General features: G+C 35.8%; 1 protein-coding gene across 1 annotated transcript in view; it reads right to left on the bottom strand.

Annotated features, from left to right (window-relative positions):
• The window catches only part of Gstcd (glutathione S-transferase C-terminal domain containing), a 75,893-nt gene that overhangs the window by 51,633 nt on the left and 4,203 nt on the right, over nucleotides 1–20,057 (bottom strand). Inside the window, exons 2-5 of the mRNA XM_070022396.1 lie at nucleotides 16,399–16,839; nucleotides 14,816–15,268; nucleotides 8,385–8,636; nucleotides 5,200–5,293 (exon numbers count right to left, since the gene is read on the bottom strand). Of these exons, the coding sequence (XP_069878497.1) occupies nucleotides 5,200–5,293; nucleotides 8,385–8,636; nucleotides 14,816–15,268; nucleotides 16,399–16,827 (1,228 nt within the window). The 5' untranslated portion in view covers nucleotides 16,828–16,839. The remainder of the gene's footprint in view (nucleotides 1–5,199; nucleotides 5,294–8,384; nucleotides 8,637–14,815; nucleotides 15,269–16,398; nucleotides 16,840–20,057) is intronic.

Genomic DNA, 20,057 nt, shown 5'->3' with positions numbered 1-20,057 from the left:
ATTTGTGAGTGTGTCATTTTACGCAGTTTGGTTTCATGTATATACTCATATAACCATCTCATAAGGGGCAACTCTATCCCTGTTCCTTGCCAACCATCTAATCCACCCTCCATCTTTCCTACTTTATCATTCTGAGATGTTACAAAACTAGAACCGCGTATTATTGGTAACCTTCTAGACTGTTTTTCCCCCCACTAAATGCTATCTATCTAACCTGTTGCACACATTAGTAGTCTATTATCATCATCACCATCATCATCATCATCATCATCATCATCATCATCATCATCATCATCATCATAATCTACCACTGAGCAAGTATCTAATTACATAAATATATCAGAATTTAATCTTTTATCCACTGAAGGACATTTCAGGATTTTTTTCCCTCTAACTGAGGGATATTTAGAATACAAATGCAAATACAAATGAACATTCATTTTTAGACTTTCTGTGAATACAAGTTTTCATTCATCTACAATAAATACCTAAAAGTACATTTCCTGAGTACTTTTGTAACTGTACATTTAGTTCTGTAAGAAACTGTCAAACTACTTCCAATAGTTGCTATGCAATTTTACATCCCTTCCTTCAATGTATTAATATTTTGTCATTGAGTCAAAAGAGTACTACTAGACAAATAGAAAAATTTTTCATTGCAATATAATATCTTAAACCATTAAACTCTGTCCATGCTTACATATGCTATCTTTTAAAGGTATTTAACATTGGACTATAAAACATTGCAAATAAATACTTTAAATAATATCCTGGCAAAACACCTGGCAAAAGAGAAAATAAATTTGTAGAGTTATTCAATATAAACAAAAAATGTTGGGGAGAATATATTTTTATGTTGTTTCACTGAAGGATTTTTTTCAATGTTAGAAAATATTTATGCTAATTTTGAGCCTTATTTACTGTAAAGTAAAAAAAATAAATCTATTATTTCAGAAAAATATTTTCTTTAAAGAAGCAATTGTGTTTATTAGAATATTTCTACTTCCATTTGCATTTGCTACTCTAACTGGCCTACAGTAAAAATTATTATTGTAAAATAATGGCTCAGAGAGGTGGGTGCTAATAGCTCACACCTGTAATCCTAGATACTCAGGAGGCTGAGATCTGAGGATTATGGTTCAAAGCCAGCCCAAAGAGGGAAGTCTGTGAGACCCTTATCCCCCAATTAACCACCTAAAAACCAGAAGTGGAGCTGTGGCTCAAATTGGTAGAGCACTAGCCTTGAGCAAAAAAGCTATGCACAGGCCCTGACTTAGCCAGGCATAGATAGGTCATGCTTGTAATCCTAGTTACTTATGTTGTCCAGGACAAAAACTAAAAACAGCCTTGCATTGGACCAGTTTCCTAAGATGACTCTTCCCATAGTATTGTCTCTCCCCAAACAGTGGCAGTAGCAACACCTAGATGGGTCTTAGAAATTCACTGCTAAAACCGGTTGCTGGTGGCTAATGCCTGTAATACTAGCTACTCAACAGGTTGAGATCTGAGGATCACGGTTCAAAGCCAGCCCAGGCAAGGAAAGGCCATGAGATTCTTATCTCCAATTAACCACCAAAAAAACCAGAAGTGGCGCTGTGGCTCAAGTGGTACAGTGCTAGTCTTGAGCTGAAAAGCCCAGGGACAGTGCCCAGGCCCAGAGTTCATGCCCCATGACCAACAAAAAAATAAATAAATAAAAGAGATCCACTGCTAGTACTCCATCCCAGGAACTCTATGGAGGATCTAGCAATATGTTTTAACAAGCCTTCCAAGTAATTCAGATGGATGCTCTAATTTGAAAAAGCAGTAGTTAGTTTCAGGCCAAGACACACCAGAAAGCTCCATCTAAAAGCTTACTACAAGCTTTTATGTTTTGGATTCTCCAAGGAATGGTACTATTGAATGTGGGTAAGACAACATTTTTGTTATGATTAACTTTTAGCACTTCTGATGACAACAGCAAAAGCAATTTACCATATGCATTTACCATTTTCCTGCGGGTTGGTAAGAGTGCTCCTAAGAATCACTGATAAAATGAAGGCTCCCTTTAGCCCTTTTCCTCTCCAAAGATCTTGACCACACTCAGTTTTGATTAACCACATCCCTTGTACTACATGTAAAAGGAGGGATGGTCCTATTGGTCTATGAAAGCATGCAACGAAGTAGGGAGGATGGGAAGGGAGACGGAGGCACTTTTTGCATTGACACAAATTTTTACTAGGTCTATCATATGTTGTAATTTTAGTTTTTTCTAATGTCAAAAATTAATTTAGTCTTTTTAACCTCAAAGACTTTACAGAAACTAAGTGGGGGAAAAACTGAGTATTTACATAAGTGATCTTCCTTAGGGTCAAATTTAAAATTTAAAATCATTTATAATTACTATCTATAAAAGGTAAAAAGAAATATTTTGCTACTAAAAGGAAATATTCAACAAGGAAGGTCTAGAGATGTGGCTCAGTTATAGGGCACTTGTCTGTCATGCACAGTGTGGAGTTCAGCATTTGAACTGATCCTTAAAAGATGAATATAGTTTCAACAGACCAGGGGTACGTAAAGGACAATATTCAAATCTGCTAAAGAATAAAAGTGAAGATATAACCAGGCACCAGTGGCTCTCACCTTTAATCCTAATTACTCAAGAAACTGAGATCTGAGTATCATAGTTCAAAGCTAACCCTGGAAGAAAAGTTCATGAGATTCTCATCTCCAATTAACCAGCAAAAGGCTAGAAGTAGAAATGTGGCTCACGTGGCAAAGTTCCAGCCTTGAGTGAAAAAGCTAAGTGAGACTGAGGTCTTGAGTTCAAGGCCCAATATTGGCACACATATGCACCAAAAAGCGAAGACATACAGAATATTTTGTTGCTGTTGTTGGTTGTGGGGCTTGAATTCTGGGCCAGGGCACTATCCCTCAGGTCTTTAGCTCAAGGAGAGAGCTCTACCACTTGAGCCAGAGTGCCACTTTGGCTTTCTGGTAGTTAATTGGAGATAAGAGTTTCATGGACTTTCCTTGCCCCGGCTTTGAAATGTGATCCTCAGATCTCAGCCTCCTGAGTAGCTAGGATTACAGGTGTGAGCCACCAGTGCCTGGCCTATACAGAAATTTTATATATGTGGTATAAAAGAAACTGAAAAATTCAGGGACAGAACATAGAGAGAAAAATGGATGCGAGAAGACTTCAAACCTACATTTCATTCGTCCTGAGGATTAACACTGCCTTTACTAGTAAATATTTTTATAATATATGCACCAAAATTTTGATGAGGTTCAATGGTTTTAGTAGAAGTCAGTCTTTCAGAGAGCCAAATGAATCAAGTATCAATATAATCTTATTTCAATATAATCTTTCCTAAGACACAAGAACATGCATAAAGTATTCTTATGATCTTCATAGGGACCTCCTGTACTCCTATATAGTTTAATTTCATTTAAAAAAATCCTACTACCGTACAATATTTGAAGTTTCCAGAGTGAAAACAGCTAATCTAACCTGACCACAATTCTGTCTTGGTTTGATTGACATTGTAAACCTTTTAGGATAGTCAATGAAATGTGTGTAAACAATGTAGGTGTTGAACTTATAACCACAAAAATGACTAAGCATGAATACTTAATGTTAGATGAATGAATGTTAATGAATACTTAATGTTGAGTCAGCAGCTGATAATAAATAACATAGTTTAGTGGCAAAGCACTGAGTACTCTCTAATACTACCAAAAGAAAGAATTATTTTGGCTCCCTAGTAAATTAAATATAAATAAGGTAAAACATGAAGCATTTAAAAAACTGTTTTCTTTTCTAGATAGTGGTAAATACTAATAAAAGTCTGATTTGGGGGAGGAGGTTCTGGGAATTGAAGCCAGTGTTTCACAAGGTAAGTAATGTTCTCTATTTAGTTATACCTTTAGCCCGAAATCTCATTTTCTATTTAGTAAACTATAAAAATTTATCTGTTAAAAAATATATTTTAACAACATGCAACCAAAAGCATATTGCAAAAATCATGAAAATACTCAAATTTGTTGAAGTGTCAGAAAATTCAAATAATACCCAATTCATTAGGACTAGTTTTTGCATAAAGTTACTAAAAGACCTAAATTTTATTAAAACACTTTTGAACAAATAATTTAATTATCAACACAAAAGTTCACCCTTTAAGAGTCAAAAAGTTCACCCTTTAAGAGTCCTAAATAATGTCTTTGATTGACAAAGAATGATTGATTCATGAAATAAAGGAAATATTAGATAGTATAACAGAAGAGAAAGTGTGAAAAGGATAGGCAACTATTATTCCAAAGAGAACCTGAAAAATCAAGAGCTATTTTCAATAACATACAGCTAAAGAACAAGTAAATAGTAGAAGAAGTTGAGATTTAGGTATACTAAAAAATTCTCTACTAAACACTGATATTGTTGCATTTCAAATCCAGGTATTCTTTGTGTTTTTATCTGTGTTTCTTAGAGAAAATAAAATCCATAAAGTCATTTTAAAATAAAAAGTGAAAAGGCCAGGTGGTGGTGGCTCATGCCTATAATCCTAGCTACTCAGGAGGCTGAGATCTGAGGATCTCGGTTCAAAGCCGGACAGGGCAGTAAAGTGGAAAGTCTGTGAGACTCTTATCTCTAATTAACCACCAGAAAACTGGAAGTGGCACAGTGGCTCAAGTGGTAGAGTAGAGCCTTCACCTTGAGCTGAAGGGCTCAGGGAGAGTGCCCAGCCCTGAGTTCAAGCCCTAGGTGCAGCATAAAACACAGACACAGACAGACAGACAAGCAGACACACACACACACACACACACACACACACAGAAAGCAAAATAAATCTAAAAATGCTATTTCTTTTCAAAAAATATTTAAACAGCTGGGGGAAGTGGATTGGCCTTTAGATGACTGATAAATTTTTGTTAATTTTCATTTGGTGTGACAATGGTTTGGTGATTATTTATGTTTTTTCAATCTATGTACTAAAATGTGACATTCTATGTAGGACTTATTAAAATATATCAGCAAAGAAAAATATTACAGCAAATACAGGAAAATATTAAATGAATGAGGTATATACATTAAATTTTTCATAATAAAATAAAAATTCTAATATTACAGCCAAAGATATAGAGAGTTAAAAATTGCTATGAAGAGAATATTCAGATTATAACTAAAACTAAAAAGAAACTAAAAAGAAAAAAGAAACTTACCTTCCTTTGGGCTCACGGCTGCAGGAAGACCGTTCCAATCAAGGGACCACATAGGGGAAGGGTGAGGAGCAAGCATCACTTCAATGCCATTTTCCTAGAGAAGGAAATAAGTTTTCAAATTAATAAGTTAACAAATCTTATGCTTTTGAGGGCCAAATTTCTATTTTCTACGGCAAAGAGAAGCATTAATAGTAATAATCAATAGATATTTAATTAATAGTATCTATATTAATAGTATATAGTAATAATCATCAGATATTTCCAAAATGTTTGACTTCTAACATCATAGTTACTTTCCTTTTTTTCCCTTTTTTTTTCTTTATTGAGGTAATAAAAAACATATAGAACCAAAAAGCCATCTAGAAATAGAAATGCATCAGATATAGAGAAAGTCACCTGAGGACAAAACTGTCTCAAAATCAATCCACTTAAGAGATTATATGTCCATCAAGTTCTACCTTTTCATACATGAACACTGCCCCAAACTTCCAAGATTTATAGTGACAAAAGCTACTACCTTAAATCATACCTCAAATATTACCATCAGTCCTTTATAGTAAGAGACTGCAAGAAAAGCATTTCTCTGGCTTAACAAAATACATATCAAAATTTTAAGAGGATCACTTTTTATATGTATTTTTTTCAGGTTCCTTTTATTTCAGAAGCTATGCATTTATTTCATCTACAGATATTATTATGGCATATACATAGATTCAGGCACCTTTCCAAATACATTTTGGGTCTACATGCCACAAAATAAATAACCATGGTACAGGTGTTTTTTATCCCTACAGGTAACCTATGCAAAAGAAAAATTGCAGCTGGGGTGGTGGCACACAGCTAACATCCAAACTCTAGGAAAGTCAGAGTATCACTTGAGTCTCAGTTCCAGGACAGCTCGAGACCTCTGTCTCAAAATAAATGAATTAAAAATTGTTGAGACTTCAACATTAACTTTTTGTATCAGCTAATTACTTTCCATAGAAAATGAGCTAAATTTTGTCCTCAAAGGAAAAGATTCTTGTTAGAACTAGAAATAGAGTTGTTAAGCTAGAAGTCTAGAGCATTCATTTGCCTCCAAAAAATAAACACATTTCTCTGACATTATCTTAACCCTCTTTTATCTCTTTTGCCGGAGTTTAGCCATATTGTCTTTGCTATTTCTCATTTCCAAACTCATTCTTACTTTAGGGCCCTTTTAAAAAGTACAAGTACATTAAGTTACTACAACATTTACTTCATTCCTTCATTTATTTATTTTGTCCATTCTAGGGCATGTCCAGAACGTGACTCAGGCCTCACAGTCTCATTTATCTTTTTCACTCACAGCTGGAACTCTAACACTCGAGCCACTTTTCCAGTCTAGCTAGCATTTCAATGGTTTACTGGGGATAGTCTTGAAGACATTTCTTCCTTGACCTGCAACACATTGAGAAACTCAGGTATCGGCTTCCTGAGTAGCTAGGGATAACATGTTTGCCACTGGTGCATGATCAAAAAATATGCTCTTCTAAAGCACACTATTTAATGGATTATCATCACTACTATTTTCAGAACATTTTCATCACCCCAAAAGCACACTGAGCTAAACCAAAAATTCTACTGAGCTAAACCAAAAATTCTTCAACTGTGTATCTATTTAATCAAAACATCAAAATCTGGATAAAACTTCTAAAATCAACTATATAAATATGTTCACTGTTTCATCAACAGGTTACACAGCTTAGCCAAAAAGACAGTAGGTTGGGTGTCACTACTAACATTTTCTTATTCATATCTAAACATAAGCTTCCAGTCACTGGTAGAGTGCAAATACTCCCTACCCCAAATAGAGAAACAAAGTAAATTTTTTTAATGCTTCTCAGGTTAATACATTATTTCATGAATTTTCTATACAAATAAATTTTCATTAATCTAAAAGCAAAACATTTTTGCAGACTGTTTCAAATAAAGGAATATTGTAATGAAAGCCAATTGGTGAATAGTGTACAATCTATTAAAAATAAATTATGCTCCAAAGAGAGAAAAACATATATTATGTGTATTATTTATAATATATATTACATATATAATTATAATTATTATATACAGCTATATAATAAATGTATAAACAAATATGTAATATATAATATATAATATAGATAATACACATAATATATGTATAATACATATACATATATACTTTATTATAATTATATATAATATAGACAATATTATATAATATATATAAAATATATTTTTGGTTTGTTTTTGTTTTTTCCAGTCTTTTGTGGAGCCTGAACTCTGGGCCTGGTGCTGTCCCTCAGTTCTTCAGCTGAAGGCTAGCACTGTACCACTTGAGCATCAGCCCCACTTCTGACTTTTTCTGCTTATGTGGTGCTGAGGAATCGAACCTAGGGCCTCATGCATGCAAAGCAAGCACTCTACCACTGAGCCACCTTCTCAGCCCAAAACATATATTCTTATAATACAACAAATTAAAATCATATAAAGTTTTAAAAAGGTTTACACAATTTTTAAAATTTAAAAAAGTTTAAACAATACCAAAATAAAAAATTTGGGTAAAAGCTTAGTAAGTAAAAGCATCTTTATAACTTCTTTAATTTCAAACCATCAAGTCATATTTACAGGTTGAGTCTAAAAAAACCTTGTAACAGAAAAGCATCTGTTTAAACAATATACTTGATCAGGTATGACAGGCATGTTCTGAATCTTGAAACCACACACCAAAAAAATAAGTTTCAGAAAAAATAAATTTTCAAAGTACATATTATGATTTACTTTGTTCCAAAGATAAACAATATTAAGAATCTAAGAAGTAAATTATACAATGCAAAAGACTAATAGAAATGTTTATTAGTATTAAGTGATATAAAATAAAAATTATGTCAAAAAATAACTACCAAATAGGGCCAAATCTTGGTCAACATTACCACACGTAATTTGTCAAAGAAAAAATTTTTGTTGTTGTTGGTTGTGGGGCCTGAATTCTGGGCCTGGGCACTGTCCCTCAGCTCTTCAGCTCAAGGTTAGTGCTCTATCACTTGACCCACAGTGCCACTTTCGGCTTTTTCTATGTATGTGGTGCTGAAGAATCGAACCCAGGGGCTCATGCATGCAAGGCAAGCATTCTACCACTGAGCCACCTTCCCAGCCCCAGAAAATTTTAATAGAACAATATATACCATTAACTTAGTCAGAGTTGGTCTTGGTCCTCCTGTAAATGATGGGTCATTTTGCTCTTCTGAACCTGGGACTTCACTTAAGTTCTGATGCTGCTCATTTGAAGTATTTAACAACTTTGGCAAACACAGAAATTGGATCCCACACATGGAAGCTGCTGGTTTTACTTTTGGCACTTCCTGAATCCTCTGGTACCAAGAAGTTAGCAGTGGAAATTCTATCAGTTTCTCAGAAAATTTCTTGTAGATAATTACCTAGGTAGGAAAAGATAGTACACATATTTATTTTTGATAGCTTATTATAACAGGTACATTGACATAACTTTAGATCATTACATTTTAAATTTTAAAGTAGGACTTAAACAATGAGTTTTAGCAAATTTAAAGGAATATGGAACTATCACCATAGTCCAGTTCTAGAATAGTGTATCACCCAAAAAAGGTCCTTTGTGTCTATTTACTGTCAACCTCTGTTCTAGTGAGCTGTTTTCCTTATTTTGGGGTTTTCTAGAATTTCATATAAACAGAAAAATGACTTCTCACTAAAGTTATTGAGGTTTGTCCATTTAAATCATTCTTTCTTTTATTATTATTATTATTTTTTTGGCTGGTCATGGGACCTGAACTCTGGGCCTGGGCGCTGTCCCTCAGCTCTTCAGCTCAAGGCTAGCACTCTACCACTTGAGCCACAGCGCCACTTCCAGCTTTTTCTGCTTATGTGGTGCTGAGGAATCGAACCCAGGGCCTCATGCATGCAAGGCAAGCACTCTACCACTGAGCCACCTTCCCAGCCCCTTTCTTTTATTATTAGTTAAGAGTTTTCTAGCAGACATACTGTATTTTGCTTATCTATACAACAGGTGATGGACATTTGTATGTTTCCAGTTTGAGGTTATTTTAGTAACAATGCTATATTTTAACACACCAGTGTTTGTGTACAAATTTCTTTTCTTGGGAGTAGATATTTTAGTTGCTAGCTTATATGGAAACTATAAGTTGAACTTCTAGAGAAACAGTTTAATTATTTTTCAGGGTGATCCCTGCATGTTTTTATTCACACTGGCAAGATTCGAATTTATTCACACTGGAGATTCAAATTTCTCCATATTTTGTCACCATTTGGTATTGTCAGTTTTAAGCATTCTTACTCATGTAGTATTTCATTGTATAGCATTTTCTTATGAATAGTAATCTTGAGGATCTTTTCATGTTTATTTGCAATTTAGGTAACTTCTTTGGGGGTGTCTTAAAAGTTTTTGTCATTCATCTCAGAATAGAAATTTGGAATAATTCTAATGATGTAACAAGTCAATTAAGAAAACAAGGAAAGGATAGAATAGATAATTTACCAAAATAGATATACAGGTGGCTACAAAGAACATAAAAACATGACCATTATATATCACTAGAGAACTGGAAATTAAAGCAAGAAGACATGGTTGTATACCTATTAGAATACAAGCTAAAGTATTCACAATACCAAATGAGCATAAGGGAGCAGAGCAAGATAAACCCTCCTTCCTGATCAATGCAAAACAGTATAGACACTTTAAAAGACAGTTAGTACATCTGTACAAAATTAAAGTTACTATACAATCCAGCAACCATTTTCCAAAAACTTAAAAACTTACCCAGAGTATATTCATACTTGTCGGACCCAAGACACCAGTCAGTAAGTAAATAGATCAGTTGTAGCACATCTACACAATTCTAAAACTTAAACTCAAAGCCAGGTGCAATGGCCTACAACTGTAATCTGAGTTTCTTGGGAGGAGGGGAATAGGAGGATCAAGTTCAAGGCCAACCCAAGCAAAAAGTTTGCAAGACCCCACCTCAACCAATGGCTGGGCAAGGTTGTGTACACCTGTCAGCTATGTGGAAAGCAAGTGAGATCAGAAGACTGAAGTTCCAGACTAAGCTGGGTAAAAACCTTTTTAAGATCCCAACTCAACAGGAAAGGCTGGGCATGGTGACATGTGCCAGACATCTCAGCTAAGGTCATAGTATAAATTGGAGAACTGTGGTCTAGACTAGCCAGAGCAAAAAGACCTTATCTCAAAAATAAGTGTACAAAGGGCTAGAGGTAGGCCTCAACCTATAGCACTTGCCCAGCAAGCATGAAACCTTGAGTTCAAAAAGTAAGACAAAAGAAAAAAAAAAAGAAAAACATACTCACTAGAAAAAAATGACAGACAATTCTAAGAATTAACATAAATAGCAGTGACATGATTTATGTTTATGTTGTATTAAAAAGCACTTGGGTTGGTTCCATATCTTAGCTATAGTAAATAATGCTGCAATAAACATAGTTGTGCTGGTAGCTTTAGTGTGGTCTTGTTTGTAAACATTTGGGTAAATGCCCACAAGTGGGATTGCTGGGTCATAGGGGAGCTCTATGTGGAGTCTTTTGAGGAACCTCCATACTACTTTCCAAAGTGGTTGAACAAGTTTACACTCCCACCAACAATGCAGTGAGGTTCCCTTCTGTCCGCATCCCCTCCAGCATCTGTTGTTATTAGAGTTCTTGATTTTTGCCAAAGATGCCCCTCAGTAGATGAATGGATCAAGAAAATGTGGTATATATACACAATGGAATTCTATGCCTCCATCAGAAAGAATGACATTGCCCCATTTGTGAGGAAATGGAAAGACTTGGAAAGAATTATATTAAGTGAAGTAAGCCAAGCCCAAAGAAACATAGGTCCCATGGTTTCCCTTATTTTCAATATCTAGTATATGTCTGAGTCAAGCAGAAAAGGTCAGATAAGGGGATGTTAGGGAAATGAACCCTAAGATATGTATTCAAATGTTTTTTTTTCTTTCATGCGATTGTTTCTAACACATTTATAAGATTATTTCTTTGTTGCTTTGTATGTCCCTCCCCCTCAGTATAACTCGTGCTCTCACTGTATTTGATGTCAGTATAATTTGTGGAGGGGAAGGGGAAAAACAAGTAATTTAAATAGGGATACAGGTGGACCCATTGCAACAATGAGAAGTACAAGTTGTTATGTCGAAAACGAACTTTACAACTTTGGTGGGGGGGGGGATGATTGGGTGGGGGGTGGGGGGGGAGGATGGGAAGGGGAAACAAAGGAGGCTACAATGCTTGATAAGAAATGTACTCATTATCTTGCCCATGTAATTGTAACCCCTCTGTACAATATTTTCACAATAAAAAATTAAAATTAAAATTAAAAAAAAGCACTTGTGGGGCTGGGAAGGTGGCTCAGTGGTAGAGTGCTTGACTTGCATGCATAAAGCCTTGGGTTCAATTCCTCAACACCACATAAGCAGAAAAAGCCTGAAGTGGTGCTGTGACTCAACTGGTAGAGCACTAGCCTTGAGCTGAAGGACAGTGCCCAGGCCCAGAGTTCAGGCCCCAACACATACACACACACACACACACACACACACACACACACACACACACGCATACACGCACACACACACACATGCATGCACGCACACACACACATGCATGCACGCACACACACACACACACACGCATGCACACACACACACACACACGCATGCACGCACCCACACAGGTGTACTCGGGGAAAACTACAACTTTCATTAGTAGTCTCTTCTTTCTTAATCATCTACATACTACCTCAGGGAGGTTACTTGATGTTACTTTATTCTGCTTGGCAAAACTGCAGCAACGTTCAGGTATTCTCCCTAGTCCTTCTGGTTTGGTAATCCAAACCTAGACTTAGCCAGATTGATTCTGTTCTTTCATGTCTTTGACCCTATTCCTGTGGCTAAATACCCTGATCCTGGGTTCCACTTCATATTTCTGACCCAAATCTAACATATTCTTTGCTACACATAAACTTGATCCTGATTCTGATTGGTTGGCATGCCACTTGATTTGCCTCTCTGTGTTAATACAAGCACAAAGGCTTGGCAACATAGCCCCAATATGAACAAACTGATGGCAACATTACTCAAAGTGACTCTAAGAAGTGCAACCGAAGCAACATCAGGCTTTGGCAAAGACAGATGAATTCTTTAAAAGAAAATGAGCAGATCCTAGAAAAGCACAAAGGAATAAAGGAAGATTCTATGAGAATTTACATATTAAATGTCAAGTAGAATTTAATCATACTTATAATAGAAAAGACTAAGTATAAAAGTTTTCTTGTATTTTAAAAACTGAGATAAAACAAAGCTCCTTCCTACTAGGAGGAGCATTTACTCAAGAGTAGTCAAATATCCTACCTGATTCAAAGTGAGGAGAGGGCCAGGGGAATCTCATCAATTTAGGAATACTTCAGCTTTAACTAATTCTAACCAGATAAATGGAATTTAAATTTGACTAACATGAAACTCAGATTAGCTGAAATAAATAGGCCAAATGGTTGGAACTAAAATCAGCTTCCTGAAGGTGAATCAAAATTACACTTCATGTTTTGTTGAGCTTAAAGTAAAAAAAAAAAAAAAATCAGGTTGCTTCTATCACCTGTTTTGTCTGTACCATTTGGCATTATTTCCTGTGACTATTATTTGTTCGTTTGTTCACTGCTACTGTCTACTAGAATATTAACTTCACTAGGTCTGGGGTGTCACCTGTCTTGTTCATCCTTTGATTGCTAGTGCTTACAACGGTACCTGGCATATACAATGGGCTTTTAATAAATTATCTCCAAACAATAAGCAGATATGCCACTTTGATTCCATATAAATAAAATTACAGTTATTCATATCACAAATATCAAATATTTCATAGTAAATCAAATGGCCACTCTAAAGACTAAATTGGTAAAAGATGAGAGGAATCAAAGATAATCTAAAAAAAAATTTGACTAGGCCAAAGCCAAAATCATGATATTTGACATTTATAATAGCAACTGACATCTAAAAGAGCTCCTGAATCTTTTCATATGTAATTCTGAAATCATTATGGTTGCCATTTTGCTTTGTTTTGATTTGAAAGAAAAACATCCTTTGAGACGATGATAACTGATCCATACTGCCTAACTTATTAGTGAAGCAACAGCTTCTAAATGCACAAACATTCATTAAAAATATTTTCTGTCAGTAGAGACACCTGCAATGATGGCGACTGAAAATGAAATCTGGTATCTCATTCCTTAGAGGGGAAAGGGTAATATGTTCTAAAGCAAGAAAAACACAGCTTTTGAGAAAAAACTGGAGGGCTGTAGCAAGCCCAATTTCTGTTTACTCTGGTATTATTGACATCTTGTTCTCTTTTCCTCCACAGAGAGCAACATAAGTGTGTGTGTGTGTGGGGGGGGCGTGTGTGTGTGTGTGTGTGTGTGTGTGTGTGTGTGTGTGTGTGTGTGTGTATACACATAACTTTCCACCTATATTCTCCCACAGCATAGAATAGCTTAATCTTACAGAGAAGCAAAAAGTCTATGAGAACAATATCATATTTATGACCACTTAACATAATGAAACTAGTTAATTATGGTATACAACTGACAAAATTTATTTAGTTTTTAATAATTTTTATACTGAACCTTCTAGTGTTAGAAGATAATCACAAAAGCAATTGATAATCACAATTGTTAACATTTTAATAACTCAGAATTAGTCATAAAGAACTAACTGAAAAACAAAATAATGTTTTAAAAGTCATAATGATTATTTCCTTTGCTTACATTGATTAGAGTATAAAAGTCAGTTTTTCATCACTATGACAAAATACCTGAGATAATGAATTTAATCAGGGGCAAGGGTTATTTTGGCACTGAGATGCAGACTTCAGTCTGTGAAGGCTTGACCTGTTGCTTTGGGCCTGTGGTGGCACAGGACATTATTGTAGGAGTGCATGGTTGAGGAGGGCTACTTAACTCAGGGCAATTGGAAAGCAGAAAGAGACAAGAAAGGGCCAAAGTCTCAATATCCCTTCATGGGCATATACACCTAGTTTCTTTCCACTGTTCTTATTTCCTAAAAGTTCTACATCTAGCCGTGCTTCACCAAAGGCCAACTTTTCCACACATGAGCCTTTGGCAATTATCAAGATCCAATATCAAAGCTAGCCAAGCCCGGCACATAGCTAATATTTGTAGGTCCTACCAACTTGGAAGGAAGATGATCAAGACCAGTCTAGGTCTAAAAAATAAAAAAATAAAAAGTCTGCATAGACCTTATGTCGGAGAACAAGCTTAAGTGTGGTGGCACACATAGCTCTATGGGAGTACAGTTCAGTTCAGAATCTATCTGAAAAAATAACCTAAACAAAATGGCTGAGAACACTTGCCTAGCAAGTGTAAGGTCCTAAGTTCAAACCCAATACTGCTGTGGGGGTGGGGGAAAGGAATATCCCAGCAAAGGCAGAGAGGTACATTTAGAAAAGTGAGATACTAATAATTTGGCTCAGGTGCATAGTGAAAGTAAAGAAGTGGAAGCTGAATGCAAAGTAAGCAATTTCAGATTGAAATTCATGAAAACCTTACCAGAAAATGATGGATACAGGGCAAAAGCACAATGTCTGCCAAGGTAAAGTAAAGCCCTTCGGCAAACACATGCTCCAGAGGAGGAAGGTCAGAGGCCTTTGCTTTCCTGATGTGAGAAGGCTCCCTGTTGGTAGGAGCTGGTTCTTCCTGCATTGCAAGCTTTGAGAATGCCACTTTCATTTCCAAACTCTTAGATGGAGAATCCAAGTCCTTGGATGCTTCCTGGATATGGACCTTGGTCTTTGCTGTTCTTTTCTTTTCAGCAACCTTCTGTTGCTTCAGCTTCTGCCTGCGTAGTTTGTCATCATTGTGTACTCTAACAGGCTCACTAAGTTTTTTCTCTAGCTGTATTATTTCTGCAGGGATAGCTGGGGGCTGTTCAACAGACTCTCTAAGAAAGTTCTCAATAGCCAAAGGGATGGTGAGTTCACACAGCCTGGTCCACTGACTAACCTATAAAACAAAACAAGAAATGATAGGATTCTTTCTTCTTAACACAGACTGAAAATAAATGTCATTCTGGGAAATTAGATTAGTGAAGAGAATTTAAGAATTTAGTCTTGGGCTAAACTGTCCCTGGGCTTGCCTTTTATGCTCTATCAAAACTTATTTAGGTGCTTCAAACATGAAAACATTAAAACAATGGAGCTTTTTGGTTTCAGTAGCCTCTTACTGAATAAATACACCTTCACCAAAAAAAGCAGGGCTTACAAAGCAGTTACTTGAGCTCCTGTTTATATGTAAATGCTCCCTTTGATGATCCTCAATATAACTAAAAAACAAAGAGAAGTTAATCTCTACAAATATGTCTCCAAACTATATAACTTACAAATTCTTATCTTTTAGTACAATACTGAAATAGGAACACTTATGAACATAGGATTACTTTTTTTTGTTGTTGTTGTTGTTGTTGTTTTTTGTGCCAACCAGGGGCTTAAACTCAGGACCTTTCCGTGTTGTCCCTGGGCTTTTTCACTCAAGGCTAGTTACTGCTTTGCCACATGAGCCACAGCTCCATTTCTGGCATTTTGGTAGTTAATTGGAGTTGAGAGTCTCATGGACTTTCTTGCCCTGGCTGGCTTCGAATCATAATACTCAGATCTTAGCCTCCTAAGTAGCTAGGATTATAGGCCTGAGCCACCAGCCCCTGGCTTATTTTAGGTATTTCTTTGGTTATTGTTTTTTCTTTTCTATTTTGGTTTTGGGTTTTTGTTTTCTGTGTTTTTTTATGCTGGGGCTTGAACTCAGGGCCTGGGCACTGTCCCTTAGCTTTTTTGCCCAAGGCAAGTGCTCTACCAGTTGAACCACAGATCTACGTCCAGCTTTTTGTTGGTTGACTGGATACAAAAGTCTCATGGACTTTCTTCTCTGTACCAGTTTCAAACTCATGGCCCTCAGATTTCAGGCTCCTGAATAGCTAAGTATACAGGCATGAGCCACTGGCACATGGTTATTGTGTTTTGTTTGGGGCTTTTTCCCCAAATAAATGAAATCTTATTCCCAACAGGAAGACACATTTTCAAATGAAGGTGTTACTACTTTGTAGCTTTAATCACTGAAGAGAGACCTGACCTTCTACTTACTTCAGCACAGGCTTTCAAGCAAGTCTTTTTAAAACCCAGAAGTTCCAAAATATCCTTCTTCGATGGGTCAGCTTCATAGGATTTCTGGATTATGTGTCTTAGTACAACAGCAAGTCCAGCTCTACAAAAGTTGTTGGGCTGTTCTACCACCGCAGGCAAACAGCAAGTCTGGACTATGGGTGGAAGCTCTTGCCTAGAAATAACCTGCATTTCAAGATCCTGGGATGGTACATTTCTTAGAAGTGAACTATCAGAACTTTCCTTGCTGAGGACTAAATAAACTTTTAGGATTTTGCAGTCACAGTATGACAACAAAAATAAAGTTACAGATGTATGAAGAGGGAAGATGCATCCTTCTACTTGGTGAGAAAAGTCCAGGTATAAGTATTCTTCTGCAAGACTTCTCTTAATACCTTTCATGTTCTTCATTCACTGGGTCACCTAAAGCACAAATGGAAATAGTTACATGCTTTATAATATAACAATTTGGAAGCTAATATTAAAGATAAATGCCTATTCTGGAAACGTAAGAATTTATGATGTTGTATTTGTCCCTTAAGACTGACTAAAAGCCGGGCGCTGGTGGCTCATGCCTGTAATCCTAGCTACTCAGGAGGCTGAGATCTGAGGATCGCGGTTCAAAGCCAGCCCGGGCAGGAGAGACCGTGAGACTCCTATCTCCAATAAACCACCAGAGAACTGGAAGTGGCGCTGTAGCTCAAGTGGTAGAGCGCTCGCCTTGAGCTGAAGAGCTAAGGGGCAACGCCCAGGCCCAGAGTTCAAGCCCCACGACCGACAAAAAAAAAAAAAAAAAAAGACTGACTAAATACCTTCAAAGGAAATTTTTCCTGTACTTTGTACAACAAAGGAATCGTTTTACACTTCGTTCCTTTAAGATGAACATAATTTATTGTCTTGCAACTCTTGTTTTCTTGCACATCTCTATGCCTATTAATTTTTTTTGGTTCTGTCTGTAAATGCCTTCAAAGGAAATTTTTCCTGTACTTTGTACAAAAAATTAGTCAGGAATCATTTTACACTTGGTTCCTTAAGATGAACACAATTTGTTTTGCGACTCTTGTTTTCTTGCACATCCCTATGTCTATTAAATTTTTGGTTCTGTCTTCAATATATATTCAGAATCTGATTATGTTACAAGATTTCGATTGTTTTTAAGATACCATCACCCTGCTCTGAATTGTATCAATTGCCTCATAAGTCTACTTCTCATCTTACTACCACTCTGGTTTATTCTCAACATAGCAAAATGATTCTGTTAAAACTGAAGTAATGTCACCACTCATGTAATGCCACTCACTTTAAACCTTCCAGTGTCTTCCCATTCTATTCATAGAAAAACCAGTTTCTCTAACAGCCTACTAAGATTTTCTTAATCTAATCTTTTTATGTTTTCTGCTTTTCTCCGGGCTCCAAAATAGAGCTATTCCCTAAAACTCTAAGCATCTTCCCATTTCAGGATCTTCATACATGGTATTTCAAGAATCAAAAACATTGCTTCTAGCTTCTAACTGCTGATACTGCTTCTTCTTTTCCTTCTCAGTGCTAATAACAGGGGTTGAACTCAGGCTTTCATGCTCTTGCTTAGCTTTCTCACTCATGGCTGATGCCCTACCACCTGAGCCATGCTTCCAGTCCAGCAGTTTGCTGGAGATAAAGTCTTCAAGATTTTTCTGCCAGGTTGGCTTTGAACTCAGGTCCTTCAGATACAACCTCCTATGTAACTAGGATTCCTTTTACATCCTTACATCTTCCCTGACCTTTCTTTTTTTGTTTCACCCACATACAGTAAAAAGAAAACTTTTACTGCCTCTTCTATCCTTTGTCTCCATATCACTATCATAACATATTTAACATATGCAACATTCTAATCATATTATTTCGTTAAATTAACGCATGAATGGGTATATACTGAATATTTTAAAGATACCTACAGGGTATATTGCAGTCAATTATTCCTATAAGATTTTTGTCAATTAAGGTGACTGACTTTTTACCTTCAAGTTATACATTCATTGGATCCAGAACTGTTGAGCTCTAATAAATCACAATTTCAGAGCTGACGCTAGATGGCACTGTTTAAATGCATTCATCATAGAAACTTGTAATAAGAGGGCATTTTAAAACTTTTTTAAAAAGACTTTTATAAAAGTGTACTTGCAGTTCTGTAACTGAAGATCCTTGGAAATATTAGTAACGTCAATTAGGAAATAAATTATCAACATACTAAATTTCCCTTAGTATTGCAAAATCTTTGTGTTTTATTGGTTTTTAATCAAAAGCAAGTCTTCACTGTTGATGCTTCTTGGTTTTCAACCATTTTGTTTTGTTTTACTACAGGTTATAATCCATTGTAATAATAAAATAGAATTAGTAAACTAACCACCTGGGAAAAACTTCCTGCTAAAGTAATCTATTATATTTTTTGTTAAAACACAATAGATTTATACTTTAACAAATCTAAAAGAAAAGTCACATATTTAAAAGTAGTGACTTTTTAACCCATAGAAATTATTTTTGTACTGAGATTTATTAATTTTTGGATTTTGTTTGACATCAGGAGTTGATATTTAAATTACTAAGAAGTAAATATTAACAGGCAAAAAGAACTAGCGCACTTTCTAGAAATTGATAGTCTCTTGGAATTTTCCCATAGAAATCTACATCAACTTACAAGTCTTTGTGACTCTCCTGCAATGGGATACTATCAATCAAATCCCTAAGTACTTCAATAAGGTAGATTTCAAAGGACACACTATCTTATTTTCTCAGTTGTCTAGTCTATTGGCCTACTGTGAGACTAGTTCTGCTAATACTTTAAAACAAAAAAAATGTTTTATGGCTTTTCAGATATACAGATGACAAGAGAGACCTGTATATTTGCCACATTACAATGTATACAAGAGCCATAAAAATGAAAGTGAAGGGGTGACACTGTCCAAAAGGAATTGCCCTAATAACCCAGCTCATGGAACTGTAACTCCTCTGTACAACTCCTTAATAACAATATTTTTAAAAAACCATAAAATACTCTTTGATTCATATTTTACAACCTCTTCTCACTTTGAGCACTTAATACAAGTTTGATGTCAACAAAACAGAACAGCAAGTAACTGTCCTTTGTGAAAACTAAAAATAAATGAGATACTCAAAAGAAAATGCAAAGTACTCTTGATTCATTTTTTTCCAATATAGATATGGTTTTCCCTACATTACCAATGTTACACGGTCAGTTGTAACTGAAAAAAAAATTCACTCCCTCTGGGCAGTAATTCACTACAGTAATTTTTAAAGTATATACTAAATATTTAGTAAATCTATGCAAATTTGGTACCACTTTTTGCTTAAATTGAATTTTCTTTTGATTTTTTTTTTTTTTTTTTTGTCAGTCGTGGAGCTTGAACTCTGGGCCTGGGTGCTGTCCCTCAGCTCTTCAGCTCAAGGCGAGCACTCTACCACTTGAACTACAGCGCCACTTCCTTGTTTTGAATTTTTTAAGAGTGCTCATTGTGCATAAAGACTGTAGACAAAATTCCTCTTTTTTCTTCTTTCTGATCTTGATGATTCTTTCATTTACTAATCTTATGCCATGAGTTTAAGGAAGGTAGCTACTAAGAGAATCAACTTCTGGGTCTCTAGGG

The sequence above is a fragment of the Dipodomys merriami genome, unplaced genomic scaffold, assembly GCF_024711535.1.
Source record: "Dipodomys merriami isolate MVZ:Mamm:240054 unplaced genomic scaffold, mDipMer1.0.p SCAF_15, whole genome shotgun sequence".
Lineage (NCBI taxonomy): Eukaryota > Metazoa > Chordata > Mammalia > Rodentia > Heteromyidae > Dipodomys > Dipodomys merriami.
This window is presented reverse-complemented; position numbering and strand designations above follow the sequence as displayed.